Here is a 17538-nt window from a genome sequence, read left to right as displayed (position 1 = left end):
AGAAACCTTGGGGTTAAAGAGGCTAAGGAGGAGTACTAAGATATCAGATATACTCGAGTATCAAAAACCTATTATGGTATCAGACACACTAGAGTATGAGTGTGTATATACATAACATGAGTCTTTTCTAAGACAGGGTCTGACACAGCACCTCGTGTTTTCAGCTGTGAGGAAAATCAATAAGTGGGCTGTTTGTTATTGTGCTAAGAGACTGCAGTTTTCTCTGCACACATCACACATAAAACATATTACTCATATCTGAGTAACATCTTCATTTTCTCCTGATGCGTTTATACACTCGGTAACTGTGTGTAGTGAGATATGCTGTGTGTAGGAGAGTTAGAGGAGAAGTTTGCACTGAAAGGAAGAAAAAAAGAAGGTAAAATGCTTTTACTGGATTGCTTATGAGGATGGATGGAAGGAAAGACAAATGGATAGAAAATGGATATAAAAGAAAGTAAACTGAGAAGAAAGTCTGAGTGTCTGTGTTAAATTAGCTCTGTAATGTTGTATAAACTGCTCTGTCTCTATAACAGTCATCAATAGTACCAGCAAGACTGTTATATTTATTTATACACAGACTACCAATTAACCTGATGGATTACATCCAAACGAATTAATTAACCAATCCAGAGCCCAAATAAGACTATAATCCAAAACCCAGACGCGACTCCAAGCCGAAACCCAGACGCGACTCCAAGCCAAAACCCAGACGCAACATCAATCCAAAACACAGAAGCGACTCCCATCCGAAACCCAGACGCAACTACAATCCAGAACCCAGACGCACAATACACGACTCCAATCCAAAACCCAGACGCACCCATACACGACTCCAATCCAAAACCCAGACGCACCCATACACGACTCCAATCCAAAACCCAGACGCACCAATACACGACTCCAATCGGAAAACCAGACGCACCCATACACGACGCCAATCCAAAACCCAGACTCCAATCCAAAACCCAGACGCACCCATACACGACTCCAATCAGAAACCCAGACGCACACATACACGACTCCATTCCGAAAACACAGAAGCGACTCAAGCCGAAACCCAGACGCAACTCCCATCCGAAACCCAGACGCAACTACAATCCAGAACCCAGACGCACCAACAATCCAGAACCCAGACGCACCAATACACGACTCCAATCCAAAATCCAGACGCACCCATACACGACTCCAATCCAAAACCCAGACGCACACATACACGACTCCAATTCAAAATATAGACGCACCAATACACGACTCCAATCAGAAACCCAGACTCCAATCCAAAACTCAGACGCACCAATAGACGACTCAATCCAAAACCCAGACGTACCAATACACGACTCCAATGCAAAACCCAGACGCACCCATACACAACTCCAATCAAAAACCCAGGTGCGACTCCAATCGGAAACCCAAACGCACCCATACACGATTCTGATTCGAAACCTAGACGCACCAATACATGACTCCAATGCAAAACCCAGACGCACCCATACATGACTTCATTCGGAAACCCAGACGCTACTCCAATCCATAACTTAAACCCAAAGTTTCATCCTAACTCTACTACAACACTAAATTACTTACTAGTTACTAGACTTATATAGACTTGGAATCAAACACAAACCACTTCAAACTTTAATCCTCACTTAAACACCAAAACAGCCACCCAAACCAAAACTCTAAAGCTCTAAACTCTGAGCCCAAACCCCTCAAATCATAACACACCTTCATTCACAACATCCTCACTGAAGAATTGTTTAATCTTCACCCAAAATCAGCCCAAATTAAATACAAAGTGATGAACACAAATCTCTGTGCATTCCACTAGGCTTTAATAACAACATAATAACATCCAGCCAACTCTGGAAACACCAGAAGCACAGGGAGGAAGTCTGAAATGACCCGTGTGATTAATAAGTTTGGTTTGGTTTGGTTTTTAAGTGCCTGGTGCATTTGGTATTTTCGCTGCTTCTCGCTATCTGATTTAAAAGATGCGCACAGGGCTTTGCTAATCCTGGCTACGCTCAGTTTTTACATTTCAGAGTGCAAATAACTGCGTTCTTTGTGCAGACGCTCCTCTCGAGGTTTTCCTTAATTATTCAGACCTGGAGCGAGCTAACGTCAGCCACGAGCCGTTCTTCATAACGGTGCAGGATGATGAGATCTCAGGAGCTGGTTTTTCCTCGCTGAATGATGCTTCCTGACAGACAAAGTGGTAAAAAGCAGCTTAGCTGGAGAATCTCAACAGGTTCATAAACCTGGAACTGCATCCACAGTCTGGACCTTCAGATCTACTCTCAGGTGAAATTCTTCACATATAAAAACACACAGTTCAGCAGCAGGAGATCGGTGTAAATGCTTCAGCGATTGTCAGATGTAGATTCTCACCGAGAGCTACATCAATACAAAATTAATTTAGACTCTGCGCTTTAATCTTCATGTTCAAAAGGCAAAAAGAACATCACTTTGCTTTGATAAAGGACTAACATGCTTATGCCGTAAACGATTGCTGTATTACCAGACATGTTCCTCTACCCATATTAGTGCCTCCTGCTGAGCAGAAAGAATCAATATGTACACCACTATCACATTAATGGAGTGAGTATTTTTATCAGGCCACTCACATATGTTTCTGCTCCCCATGTCAGCTGTGCACAACAATATAAGGGAATAACACAATGGAAGTGATTTCATATCCTGATTAACCCATTATAAATACCCCAATAACTCAACACAATACCCCAAACCCAAAAACAACTCTAACACAAAACACAAAACAAAAACTCTGTTAAGCAAAAAATAATCCTAAAATGCTAACTCAAATCCCAATCAATTCCTCCCAACCCAACAACAACCAAATATTCTAATTTCTCCCAACCTAACAACAACCAAAAATCCCCAATCCTCCAAAGTCCAACAACCAAAAATCCCCAATCCCCAAAGTCCAACAACCACCAAAAACCCCAATTCCCCAAAGTCCAACAACCAAAAACCCCAATTCCCCAAAGTCCAACCACCAAAACCCAAAGTCCAACAACCAAAAACCCCTATCCCTCAAAGTCCAACAACAACCAAAAACCCAATCCCCAAAGTTCAACAACAACAACAACCAAAATACCCCAATCCCCAAAGTCCAACAACAAAAACCCAATCCCCTGCTAGTCCAACAACAAAAACAGAATCCCCTTCCCAGTCCAACCAAAAAAACAATTCAGTAAGTAAGTAAGTAATATTATATATATATATATATATATATATATATATATATATATATATATATATATATATATATATATATATATATATATAAAAAGGGCAGAAATTTGTAAAAAGCAGAGAGAACAGAGGATAAAGTGAGTGTGAGAAGAAGGACAGATGAGAGGATAAGTGAAGCCTGGTATCCTGTGGAGTAATGGAATGACAGTAAAGCCATGAGGGAGAGAGCAAAAGATGGTAGAACATTGAAAAGTTGATGCAAAAAAACAAAACAGGTAAAAAGACTAAGACTATTAAAGCATATAAAAGAGATCAAGAGAAAAATAAAGAGAGAGCGAGTGAAACGCAGAGTTGCCTCCTGTGGAGAAAGAGTGAGAGGGAGAGCAGGATGATGGGGAGACAGAGAGAGAAATAATGAAAAAGAGAAGAGTACCAGCTCAGGCTCCTTCCAGCCGAGAGTGGCTCAGCATGACAATTAGAGGAGATGACATTAAGATTCTAAAAGAAGACCCCGAGAGAACATGCTTAAAGGAAGTGAACAGTTTATTCTGCATTAAAGCCTTGATCAATCAAAGAATCACTGTGTGCTTATAGAAACTGATGATGTTCCATCATCCAGGACACGGTAGTGTAGGTTAAAGGCAACACACACACACACACACACACACACACACACACAATAATTACACTCCTCACATGCCTTTCAATCACTCTCCATAAACAAAGTGCTGACAATTTAAAAACATTTAACCATCATGGGTGGGGAATGAAAAATGAAAAGATAGAAGGTCATTGACCAGTAGTTTGTAATATATAAATGGATGGATAGAAAGATAGATAAATCTTGCTCAAGGACACAGAAGTGGCAGATTGTCAGTGCTGGGATTTGAACTCACAACCTTCTGATCAGCATAATGGATGTAGAAGTTAGGAAGTTTGGAAAACACAGAAGGATGTATGGATGTATGAATGGAGACACAAAGTTGGGAAGATAGATAGTAGGACAAAGGATTCAAAAAATTAAAAAGTAAAAATAGTGTGGGAAAAAATGAACTTCGGTGATTTTCTGGATGGATGGATGGATACCAGTGGATTAGCATACATGGATGGATGGATGGATGGATGGATGGATGGATATGTGGAGATGGATGGAGAACAGTAGATTAGCATACATGGACGGACGGACGGAGAGACGAATGGACAAATGAACAGACGAATGGAAGGATCTTATTTTCTGGTAATGTGTGCATTCCAGACCAGGGGTCAGCCTACCACATCAGTCAGTAGGAATGTCCCAGTTTGTATTACAGGCTCGATGATCACGTCAAGCTGAGTTTAGTGACATGCCTCTCAGAGGAGTCGTCCTCTTTTACCCAGCATTATTCTTTTCATGTCCACTATGAGATCATTAGTGCAGTGCCTGGTGTTCACAATCACAGGACTGTCCAGAAGAAAAGTCACAGTTGGTGCAGCTTTTGATTTGATTAAAGATTTTATTTTAAAAAGCAAAACTAATTAAAAACCTGTAACAATGGAACTTCTTTTACCGACACGACACAGACTCTCTTATACACACGTCGATTTTCAGAAGTCAGACCGCAGTTTCCACTCACAATAACACAGTAAAGTCAGACCGTAGCCCTCCTACACACTCACGCCACAACCAGTCAGTCTCGATTTCAACACACTCACTGAACCCATTCAAACCCCAAGGTCATACTCGCCATTAACGCTGTAACCACTCAGACTCCAGTTTCAACTCCCAATTATGCCATAAATAGTTTGAATTCAAAAACTCCAATGCCTCTCATTCCAACAACCAAATACTCAAATCTATTCCAGTCCAACAACCAAAACTCCAATCCCTCCCAGTCCAACAACCAAAACACCAATCGCTCCCAGTCCAACAACCAAAAATCCAATCCCTCCAGTCCGACAGCCAAAACTCCAATCCTCCCAGTCCAACAACCAAAACTCCAATATCTCCCAGTCCAACAACCAAAACTCCAATCCCTCCAGTCCAACAAGCAAAACTCCAATCCCTCCCAGTCCGACAGCCAAAACTCCAATCCCTCCCAGTCCAACAACCAGAGTCCAATCCCTTTCAGTCCAACAATAAAAAACTCGAATCCTCCCAATCAAACAACCACAATTCTAATCCCTCCCAATCCAAACCCTCACAGTCCAGCAACTAACGACCAGAAAAAAACTCCCAATAAAACTATAACCAGTCAGACACCCCAATCCCTCTCAGCCAAACAACCAAAAAAACTCCAAACCTTCCGAGTCGAACAACCAAGAAAATCTCCAATCCCTTCATACCCCAGTTCTCACTCCTAGTAAAACCATTACCAGTCAGAGCCCAGTTTTCAATCCAGTTGTACTGCATCAGCTGATCCCAGTTTCTCAGAGAACCCATTAAACAACCTTTTCCAGCCTAAACCTGGACCGTATCCCAGCATGCCTGTGGTGAGCCACACTTCAGACATATTGACTTCTCTCTGTCACTCTGTTCACAAAGTGGCTTCCTAGAGTGCAGGTGAACTTGAAGTGCCTGGGCAAATTCTGCATTCACACACACACCCACACAACACATTTTGGTTTCTTGAAGGCCTCCTTAACTAAAGCACAGTCAAGTAAAACAGTAAGGTGATCTGACTTATTAAGAAGAACATGAGAGGAACATCATGAGGTCCCCAGGTAGAAGATATAAATTCTACAATGAGGTAAACCTGGAAGAATGTGACTGAGCTTTCACCACAATGTTCAGGTTCAGTGGAGTTTCCTTATGTTTTTCTTTCTGTCTCTTTTTGATGTCTCTTCAGTTCTTTCTCTTTTGTATATCCTTTCTTCCACTCATCCTTTCTGTTCAATTTTATTCTTGTGTTCAATTTAAACCTACACTATATGGCAAATGTTTGTGGACACCTGACCATGAGACACACACATTTAGAACCTCATACCACATTTAGTCCTCATTTCCTGTTATAAAAAGCGCCAGTCTTCTGAAAAGATGTTCCACTAGATTTTGAGGAGATTTTGTGGAGATTCATTCAGCCACAAGGGTGTTAGTAACGTCAGGTGCTGATGTAGGTGAGAAGGTGAGGAGGCCTGGGTTGCATTCAGCGTTCACATTCATCCCAATGATGTTTAATAGGGTTGAAGCCCTATAGCAGGAGATCCTCTACACCTTCCAACAATGAAAAGCAGATCTTTATGGAACTGGCTTTGGGGCATTGTCCAAAGACATCCTATAGAATTATGTGTCCTGTACAGTTTTGTAGGAAGAACCACATATGGCTGAAAAAGTCGGGTGTCCAAATATTTTTGGCAATATAGTGTGGAGCCACCTAGAACATAGTGATCCAGATTAACTTCTCAGAGTGGTGACTGAACGCTGGATAAAAGTACTGATGGATTCTGTCATGATGGTTGATCAGTTCTTTTATATACGGGTTCCTCAAGAGTCCCTCAAACCCAAACATCTCAAAGTCACACAATGAGACGGCAGGAACTATAAATGCATTTTTAAGCAAAAAAAAAAATGCTTTCAAACTAAAATTACTTCATTCATTTTTATTTTAAAATCAAAAGAAGAATGAAAACTGCAGCAGAACTTGAGTCAAAGAAAAGTAAACACTAAAGATGCGAAAATAGAAGAGAAAATATCAAAAAGTGAGAAAAAAACAAAAACAAAACAAACAAAAAAAAACCACCACATCACAATCTGGATCTTCTGATGACATTCAGCCACTTGAAAAGACAAAAAAATTTTAGCTTTTGCTGTAAAAAGTCATGTGTGTGTGTGTGTGTGTGTGTGTGTGTGTGTGTGTCTCACTTTGATAAAGGTCTTCTCTCTACAGACATCTGGTGTGTGTGACTCAGCCCTGTTCTGTGGCAGGAGGTTGAGAAACCCAGAATACACTCTCCCTCACTTTCTCACAAACACACACACACACACACACACACACACACACACACACACACACACACACAGCAGAACGACCGAACAAAACTGAAACACATCCACACTTGAAGATTTGAAAAGAAATAAAGAACAGACTGACTCACACACACACACACACACACACACACAGACACACAAAGAGTATAAATTATGATAGTGATCATAGGAGTGTTTTGAAGCAGGACTATATAAATATGTGTGTGTGTGTGTGTGTGTGTGTGTGTGTGTGTGTGTGTGTGTGTGTGTGTTCCAGTTTTGGCCGCTGGGCACATAGACACTGCACGCATTGCATTATGGGGGGGAAAAAAGTCAAAGGATGTGGAAAATTCATTTTATTAAAATGAAAATATTCTAATGCTGCATTGTATCTGAAACATTCAGGTGGGCGGAGCCAGGCAACAGAAAGGGCGGAGTTTAGTGCAACAGTTGTGTTATGATTGGTCAGAAGGTGTTTGGTCTTCTAAAACAGCAGCTAGCGACCTTTACACGTGCTCTAATACATTAACGTTTCCATGGTAACAACTACTTTGGAAGGAGTCTCCAGGTGTCCGCACGTTGGAACACTTCGCTTGCTTTCTTTCTTTTGCCCTTTATTCCTTCTTTCATCTGTTCATTCCTTCATTCGCTGTCTTTCGTTCATTCTCGTGTTCATTCGTTCTTTTTTGTCTCTGCGTTTGTCGTCTCGCTCGTTCGTCCTTACATTTCTTCCCCCTTTCGTCTGGTCTTTAATTTTTCCTTTCTTTCTTTTGTCCTAGTTTCTACTTTTCTTTTGTCCATTCCACCAAATGAGATGAGCAGAGATGAGATGAGTAGGAGAGTGAGAGGAGCAAAATGATTGAGATAAGATGAAATGAGATGAGCAAAATGAGTGGGATGAGCCAAAATGAGATGAGCAGAGATGAGGGGGATAAACAGAGATGAGCAAAATGAGTGCGATGAGATGAGCAGAGATGAGCAGAAATGAGATGAGCGAGATTAGCAAGATGAGCAGAGTAGAGATAAAATTAGCAGAGATGAGCGAGATGAGATGAGAAAAACGTGCAGAGATGAGATGAGCAAGATGAGATAAGAAGATGAAATGCGCAGAGATTAGCAGAGATGAGAGAGATGAGATGAGAAGAGATAAGTGAGATGAGAAGACATGAGCAGAGATGAGCAGAGTAGAGATAAGATGAGCGAGACAAGCAGAGATGAGCGAGACGAGCAGAGATGAGATGAGCGCATTGAGCAGAGATGAGCAGAGATGGATCTAGCAGCCTGAAATCGTACAGCTTTATTTCTTTTGAAAGAGCCGCTGCAAGTTCATGCGGAACAGCCATCTGTCCACGAGGCTCGGCTGCCAAGATCTGCAGAGCTCTCCGGATTCCATAAATAAACATGCTGAAAGAAATATCTACCTCGATGGGAATTTGGGGAAAAAACAAGAGAACTTTGAGGGGGGGGCATGAGCAAACCGGACAGAAAATTCTGAAGGACGTTGGCAATGTAATTAAAAATCAGAAGGAGGAGAATCCTCCAAGAAGTCTCAGGAGAGCTTTCCAAGGTGAACTGGTACGGCATTGCACTCCTCATACAAACTTGATTTTTTGTTCCATCAAAAAAGCCACCTTTTACAACAGCAATGAGCTGAAAAGCAACTCAAACCATGAGAAGGACCAGCTACAACAGCAAGAGACCACCGGGTGGTTCCACTCGTGTCAGTCAGGAACCGCTGAAGACCTCACAGCAGAAGACTTTCAGCAGTGGATTTCTCAAATGGAACAATGTTCTTCGAGACTTTATCTTTTTTTTTTTATTATTTTATTTGTTCTCTTAATGTTCTTCTGTCCATTTATTCTTCTGTTCTCTCTTCGAACTTGTTCCCTTTATTATCTTTCATCTCTCTCTGTTTTTGTTTTATTTACCTTTCTTTAATTTCAGTTTATTTTCATTTTTTGTTCTTTCAATTGTTACTGTTCATCCATTGGTTCTCTTTCAATTGTTCAACTTTCTCTTAATTAATTTGTTTGTTTGTTTGTTTGTTTATTAATTCTTGAATTATATTAACAATTTATAAATATTGAATTTTCTTTCAATTGATTTTTTTCCCCACTTTTATTCTTTTAGTTCCTTCATTCGTTCTTTACATTTTTTTTTCTTTTTGCTCTTTAATTAACCCTAGTTCTGTTCTTTTGCTTTTGTTTGTTCATCTTTCGCTCTTCTAATTGTTTTGTTTGTTCTCTATCCTTTTTTTTTTTTATACTTTCATAATTCCTTTGATTTATATTTTGGGTTTATTTTATTCTTCTTTGTTCCCATTCTTTTGCTCTTTCTATTAAACAAACCTTTGATTCTCAGAACCCTTTGAACCTTGAGATATCCTTGAGTTTTACTGGACCAACAGTAAAATCTTCTCAAACCTCCCCTGCTTTGAAAGACTTTGAATTTGTTTTATAATTCATTAGAGTTCTAGTGAACCCTTATGAGACATTTCATGCAAACATCAAACAACTAAGCAGTGGTGATCTGGAATGGAAGAGTGTTCGAGAACATGCTTATGACTCCTGGAAACCTCTGAACTGCAGTATACTAAAGCAACCTTGCTGTCATCTTCTCACTAAGCATCAAAGACCTGGAATAGTGGAGATCTAGAATCTTGAACATAACTATGAACCTTTGAATAACAACAAACATCAGCAACCTTACTAAAATCTTCTTGTGAACATCAAAAGACCTGAAACAGTGGAATTGCAGTAAACAACAGCAACCTTTCTAGAATCTTCGACAACCTCAAATGACCTGGAACAGTGGAGATCTAGAATTTTGAACATGCCTAAAAAACTACAAGAACCTTTTTAGAATCTTGTGTACATCAGAAGATCTGGAACAGTGGGAAACTGTTTAAACTGTGGTAAATTACAACAACCTATCTAGAATCTCCTCTTGAAAAGAAAAAAGAAAAAAAAAAGACCTGAAATAGTGGAGGGCTAGAATCTTGAAAATGCCTACGAGTCCTGGAAACCTTTGAGCTGCGGTAAACTGTACCAAACTTTCTAGAATCTTCTCGTGAGCATCAGAAGACCTGGAATGGTGATAATCTAAAATCATAAATATGACTGATTTCTGGAAACCTTGAAATAGAATAGAATAGAATAGAATAGAATAGAATAGAATAGAATAGAATGGAATGGAATAGAATGGAATAGAACAGCTTGCTCGAAAACTGGGGTCAGAGTGTAGGGTTGGCCATGATACAAAGGGGTTAAGGGCCATGCTCAAGAGCCCAAGAGTGGCAGCTTGGCGATACCGGGGTTTGAACCCCCGACTATCCGATCAGTAGCCCAGCACCTTAACCATTGAGCAATCACTCCCCCTCAAACTTTAAGCAACCTTGCAGGAATCTTCTTGTCAAATGTCTGTGCTCTAGAACAGGACAATTCGAGAACAGGTCTACGATTCCTGAGCTTTATCAGTCCACTACAGTCTATATTCCTCCCAGCACACAGCACCAGGGTGAAAGCTTGTTTAAGGCTTTATTGACGTACCGATCTTCTTGGAGCGTTCTTCTCCTCTGGTGTGGATGCTGATAGGGGAGTAGATGAATGGGCTGGCGGCGCTGACGTTCGGCCCGAGCAGACCCTTCACCTTATGTGGGCGAAGGCTGGCAGGCAGGTTCAGCAGAGACACAGACCTGAAGAGAAGAAAGAGGAATGTTGCATAACGTGAAACACAATTAGAGTGAAGTGAGCGCTTTGCCGTTTACGCTTTGCTAATACCTAGCTTCCAAACAGAGCACTTACTTACTGACATTTCGAAAAATTTAAAACATCCTGCGTTCCTTCATTAGAACAAAATGTCAAACTCCAGCAAATCGGACATTGGCGAAGCGCCTTGGGGGACGCGTGCTGTCAGCAAAACATCCGACACACACTTGCAGAAGGAAAAGATTGGCGTTTACTTTCATTTAGGTGCTTTTCAGGGCTTTCCCACAGTGTAGCAGAAGTGCCGAGTCTGCAGCATGCTCAGAGGATCAATGGAGAGCAAAACGGACAGTCGTTTCTGGCTGGAGGACGAGGAAGCAAGCTGAAGTTCACTTCTCATTTTACTGACTTTTTGAGCTAGCCTGCAATGAACCGCCTCAGGCTGGAAAAACATTCCTGCTGCAACTTCTTTGAGATGTTCAACTAAGTGACTGTTGATGCACCAACAAACCATGTTAGCTAAAGAGATATTACCTTTTTCCCTTGAACTCCATGGATACACCTTTCCTTTTTTTGGACAATTCAAGAATAAAGCTCATCTTTTTTACCACGTTAAGCTCTCGAGGGTCGCTATTGATGCTAAAGATTGACCAATTAAAAAAAACGAGAGTGGCCTCTAGAGGTGAATTACTGACTCCAAGTGCGATTTGTTTTTCCATTTGAGTGCGCGATGCACGGAGAGAGAGAGCGCCCTATTCTGTTTATTATTTGCATAATTATATGTATTAATTAATATATTCACATTTATTCCTTTCATGATTCAGTACTGTTTTTTTGTATAAAGTTCAGGACTATTTTACATCAAGTGTTGTGTTCTCTTGTGTACTGTTGCACATTCAGGCTGGAAAAACACTGTTGATGCACCAACAAACCAAACCATACTACCGTAGAGCAAAACACGACTCTGTGGTCTGAGTTTTAATGGATGTAGATTTACATTTTTGAACAATTTGAGATTAAAGCTTGTCTTTTTACCCCAAGTTAAGGTTCCTTAAGGGTCGTTGTGATACCCTGAGAAGAACATAGACTCAACGAGAACCGACTGTTACACAACGAGGCTGGAAAAACACTCCACATTCCTGCTGCAACTTCAACTAAGCGACTGTTGATGCACCAACAAACCATGTTGGCTAAAGAGATACTGCGGTAGACCAAGACACAACTCCAGGGGGTAACAATTGCTTTGGAGGGTATTTAATAGACCTTTTTACCTTTTGAACTTCATGGATACATCTTTACATTTTTGGACAATTCAAGATTAAAGCTTGTCTTTTTCACCATGTAAGGTTTCTTGAGGGGCGCTGTTGATACCTTGCTGGGAAAAACACATACCTTCTGCAACTTCCTTGCTAAAACTGCGTTCAACAAAGCGTCTGTTCATGCACCAACAATCCATGCAAGCTAACGAGACACTACTGTAGAGCAAGTTTTTACTTTGGACTTCATAGATGCACCTTTAATTTTTTGGACGATTCAGGGATAAAACCCGTCTTTTTGCCCCCAAGTTGAGGTTTCCTGAACATCGCTGGTACAGTTAGTAACCATACACCCGCATGAAAGACAACATTCCCTCCGAGGTAAAGACGAACTGTGCTCGAAGTGAGAATGCGGCGATAAATCCAATAAACTAACTGAAACGCCTTCATCCATTCAACGTCCAAGATGATTCCGGATTGAAGGCGAGCGCTCCGTTGCTTCGAAATGAACTCTTTAATCTCGCGAGCCCGAGTGTGGCAGGACGCTAACTCCGAGGCGAGACCGTTAACGGTGACATTTATTCTTCTAACGAGACAATGATTTCTTAAATGGCGAGAGAGGAAAGCCATAATTCATTCAAAGTAATTGTGCAAGCAGGGCCTCAGTCAAGCTGCCATGTAAAAGCTGTTCATCCGTTTGAAAGGGGGAGAGAGCAGAGGGAGGAGGAGGAGAGAGAAGATGCTGTGAGAGACACGACGCCGTCAGGGTTTGCGTTCCTGCAGACAAATTGAGGATAAATTCGAAAAAAAAATTGCGATTTTTATAGCATACATTGTTTCTCTTTTTGGCTCAGGCATTCCTGGATCTCAAATCCTTTCTGACGTACACCAAAAAACAAGAACTCATCACACTGATCTGAGAACTGTCCCAAAAGGGGCGTGGTCTAATATTCTAAACAGCTTGGTTGATTGTCTGAGGGACACTTCGGGTGAAGATTGATAGATAGATAGATAGATAGATAGATAGATAGATAGATAGATAGATAGATAGATAGATAGATAGATAGATAGATATAGATAGATAGATAGATAGATAGATAGATAGATAGATAGATAGATAGATAGATAGATAGATAGATAGATAGATAGATAGATAGATAGATAGATAGATAGATAGATAGATGGATAGATAGATGGATAGATAGATGGATAGATGGATAGATGGATAGATGGATAGAGCCATTTTCTTTTTTTCCCCACTCAGATACACATTATAACAAATGACACTGATGGATCCTACAAATCGTGAAGCTGGATCGAAACACGTCCATCCTTCACACCCACCCACCTGACAATAGGCAGCTTGGTTAAGGCCACCGGGGGCAGTTTGAGTCCGTCTGGAAGCGTGATGACGTTCATCCCTCCGGGACACTTGGAGGTGTAGTTCTCCAGACTCTGAGTCACCTCCTTCTTTTCTGTGGACACAAAGACAAGGACAAAGGTCACAAACTGCACGAGTAATCAGGGGATGGCAGCAGATATACGGGTTTAATAAAGAAAGTGATCTCATTAATAAAGGGCGATGTGGTTCAGTCCGTTCGTTTGATACCGAGACGAAAGAAAAATGCAAGGTAACCTTTGGGTTTTTTTTTTTTATAATTATTTTGGTGCGAGTGGGCTGTAGAATTTAAAATGTGAATTCTCTGTGGAAGGAACAAAAAAGTACATTTCCCTAAAGTTTAAATATAATTATAATTAGTTTATATGAAATCTATTTAATTTACACAAAACTATACTAAAACAGCCTTCTTTCACCTTAGAAATATTTCTAAGCTAAGAAATATGTTGTCTATATCCGATGCAGAGAAGCTCGTCCATGTGTTCATGACCTCCAGAATAGACTACTGTAATGCATTACTAGGTGGATGTCCTGCATCATTAATAAACAAGCTTCAGTTAGTTCAGAATGCGGCAGCAAGAGTTCTTACAAGGTCAAAAAAATATGATCACATAACCCTGATCTTATCATCCCTACATTGGCTTCCGGTTAAGTTTCGAATAGACTACAAACTACTGCTTCTCACTTATAAAGCACTAAATGGATTATCTCCATGTATCTCTCCAGTCTTTTAACACGCTACAATCCGTCACGCTCCCTGGGCTTCTTCTAGTAGTTCCTAGAATAGCAAAGTCCACTAAAGGTGGTAGATCATTCTCACATTTAGCTCCTAAACTCTGGAATAGTCTTCCTGACAGTGTTCGGGGCTCAGACACACTCACCCAGTTTAAGTGCAGATTAAAAACGTATCTTTTTAGCAAAGCCTACACATAACACACATCACATCATAACCTTGTGCTCCAGAACATCTGATCACATGCACATTATCAACTTGTGCTGTTAATATCATGAACAGCAGCTACGCTAATTCCTCTCCACTGCTTCTCTTTCTCTCCCCATCCCGAGGCTTCCTGGGGTTTGGCCAGCTCCAGTCACCTCCCACCTCATGAAGATTATGGACTTTAAAGAAGTAGATGCCAAACTCGCAAACATCCCGAACCATCTAGAGACGTACCAGTGCCAATTGGATCCCACTGCATGTGTGGAGTTTGACATTGGACTTCCTGAAGTGTTTAAAGGCGCTGGCATGGAGAAGCTGATGCTGGATGTGTGATGATCAGAAATGTTAAGCTCAGAAGCTCCTACTTTTATACCAAAGACTGTAGAAAGAACATTACCTAAAACCACACACTCTAGTGCTCATGTTAGTTCTCACTCTCCAGTGTTCTGTATTGTTTAAAGACTATAAACACACTCTTGATATCACCCAAATGAGGATGGGTTTCCCTTTTGAGTCTGGTTCCTCTCAAGGTTTCTTCCTCATTACATCTAAGGGAGTTTTTCCTTGCCACAGTCACCACGGCTGCTCATCAGGGATAAATGCACACCATTCACCTTCACTGTTGATTTGTGTAAAGCTGCTTTGAGACAATGTCTGTTGTGAAAAGCGCTATAGAAATAAACTTGACTTGACTATACAAAAGCGGAATCATTTTATTTAATAAATATATAAATAGTTAATATAATAGTAAATATAAATATATACTGATGAGATGCAGTACGATCAAATCCATTGCGGTGCGGCGTGATCCGATTTCCATTCTATGTGGGTAAATGAAAAAAAAATATACCATGGTGTCCAATTCAATAGATTGCAGATAGTTTACTTTTATTTATTTTCTTCAGACTCAGACTGCTTTCTGACTTCTAACGCATGGCTCCTGCGTGAACACGCCTTTGTAGTGCAAAATTAAAGAGAAAAGATATCAAACTTTCTTTTTCTGTTTTGTCTCCAGGAAGATGCAGCTGTACCTCTGCCATGTTAATCTGTATTCTAAGTGACTCTAAGGAGCGGTGCTGAAAGAAAGCGCTCGAGAAACGAGGAGAAATCAATCTGCGAACTCTGACTGTACCCCAGGCCTTTACTTTACCAACACCCTTTTTGTTGAATGTGTCTGGCACAAATCTCCACATGCAAAATCTAGTGGAACGTCTTACCGGAAGAACCGAGGGTTATTGGTATTATTGGACTATTCTTATCCTTTCTTTTAAATTTCCTCTGAAGGACTTGGGATATCAAGCGAGCAGGTTGACCTGCATCTGTTTCAGATCCAGAAACATATTTTTTTCCAGCGATAAGAAATCTATGTTTCTGTTTATTCCTTGTTTGGCTTTGTCTGGGTACAGCACACTCCATAATGGACCTTTTATTAAAAACTGAGATGCTGTCCTCTGTCTTTTCAAACTGAACTAAAAAATAAATAAATAAATAAGATACACTGTCAATCAATCAGCGATGGGAAAAGAGAAAGAAAAAAAGAAAAAAAACATGCAAATGAAACGCCAAACTTCTTAAGAGCCCTCTGGGGGAAATCAGTTTCCTCCTGCTCTCGAGAGGCCATCACCCACGGCGAGATATGAATTTAATGAGGCAAATTATCTGAGCTGTGGTAGATCATGAGCTAGAAGGGTTTGATGGGTTTGGGGTGTTGAGACAATCAAAACCGCTCTGAGCTGTGCTGGAGTGAAGACCGCTGATATACAGCCTCGATTGGAACCAAAAAAGTCATCAGAGAAGGGAGGAAGGTTGGTCGGCGTAAAAGAATGGATGGGTCTGGTGGGAATCGTAACTAAATTCTAGGAGTATTAATCAGTTAATTAAATTTGTTATTCCATCAATTCCTGAGAACTTCCTTCCTTACTGTAGTATCCAGTGGCACGTTTCTAGTTTCAGAGTCCCTGACCAAACTATTGTTCCAGAAAAGTCAACTCTTGTATTTGTATTGCAGATCATTTAAGTTTCTGATTAAAACTCAGAGATCAGAGATAACTTGGCACCTTTTTTTCTGCTGAGGAACCTGATGGCATGAGGGAAAAAAAACTGTTGCATAGTCTGGATGTGAGGCCTGAATGCTTCGGAACCTCTTTCCTTATAGTATGAGCGTGAAGAGTGTGTGTGAAGAGATGGTCTTTCCTTAGCCTTCTCAGGATGTAGAGATCCTGCTGGGCTTCCTTGATGATGGAGCTGGTGTTGAGTGACCAGGTGAAGTTGTCCTTGATGACATGGCAGACATGGAACATTTACATTTGCGGCATTTAGCAGATGCTCCGGTCCAGAGCGATGTACAAAAGTGCTCCAAGTCTCTCACAATGAATAAATCTACACTGGCACAGATAAACTTGAAAGAAATCAGCTGTTGAGTTTTTAACGCACGTTGGTAACGCACGTGGTCAGAAAAGCACCAGCTGCACAGCTCCCGATGTACACAGGACGATGTAGTTTGCCACACAGACTTATGAAGGTTGGTGCTCCCTGTGGCTGTGTGCAGCCTTGTGATAAAATCTGTTGGTGTGTTACAAAACTAGTCTCGAAACCTACCACGAGAGGGACAGAAACATGTCTGTTGGAGAAAAGCAAATCCACTGTGAAGTAGAGAAAAGATGGAAAAGCCTTTAAACACAGACCATGGCCAATGCAACAATTTGGAATGTAAAAAAAAAAGGAACCCACCAACGTGCTAACAGCCAAACATGGAACAAGTAAGGCAGGAAAAACTGAAAAGATTAAACTTCTACTTTAGTAATATAGGAAGATGTAAATGTGGAGAAGGAAAGGATCTGTTCATGATGCAAAGGGTCAAGCTTGCTTTTATGTCAGTTTCTGTATCCTCCAAAAATCTACAAAAACTTTCAGTATGCCAATTTACATAGAGATACATCCGATATAATTAAAAGGAGCATCGTGCAAGAAGACAATGACCTGCCCACACAAAAACACCTCAATAGGAGGAGGAATAAAGGGTTTTACACAAAGCCAAATCCATCCCCAGAACCTAACCAATGCAATCTTTACACTAT

At 40.7% G+C, this 17538-nt stretch overlaps 1 protein-coding gene across 1 annotated transcript in view; it reads right to left on the bottom strand.

The window, feature by feature from the left end:
- trappc9 (trafficking protein particle complex subunit 9) overlaps positions 1-17538 on the bottom strand; it is a 186566-nt gene that overhangs the window by 130899 nt on the left and 38129 nt on the right. Inside the window, 2 exon segments of the mRNA XM_046860234.1 lie at positions 10711-10856; positions 13471-13597. Of these exon segments, the coding sequence (XP_046716190.1) occupies positions 10711-10856; positions 13471-13597 (273 nt within the window).

The sequence above is a fragment of the Silurus meridionalis genome, chromosome 10, assembly GCF_014805685.1.
Source record: "Silurus meridionalis isolate SWU-2019-XX chromosome 10, ASM1480568v1, whole genome shotgun sequence".
NCBI lineage: Eukaryota > Metazoa > Chordata > Actinopteri > Siluriformes > Siluridae > Silurus > Silurus meridionalis.
Note: the sequence above shows the minus strand (reverse complement) of the source record. Positions and strands in the feature narration are given on the sequence as shown.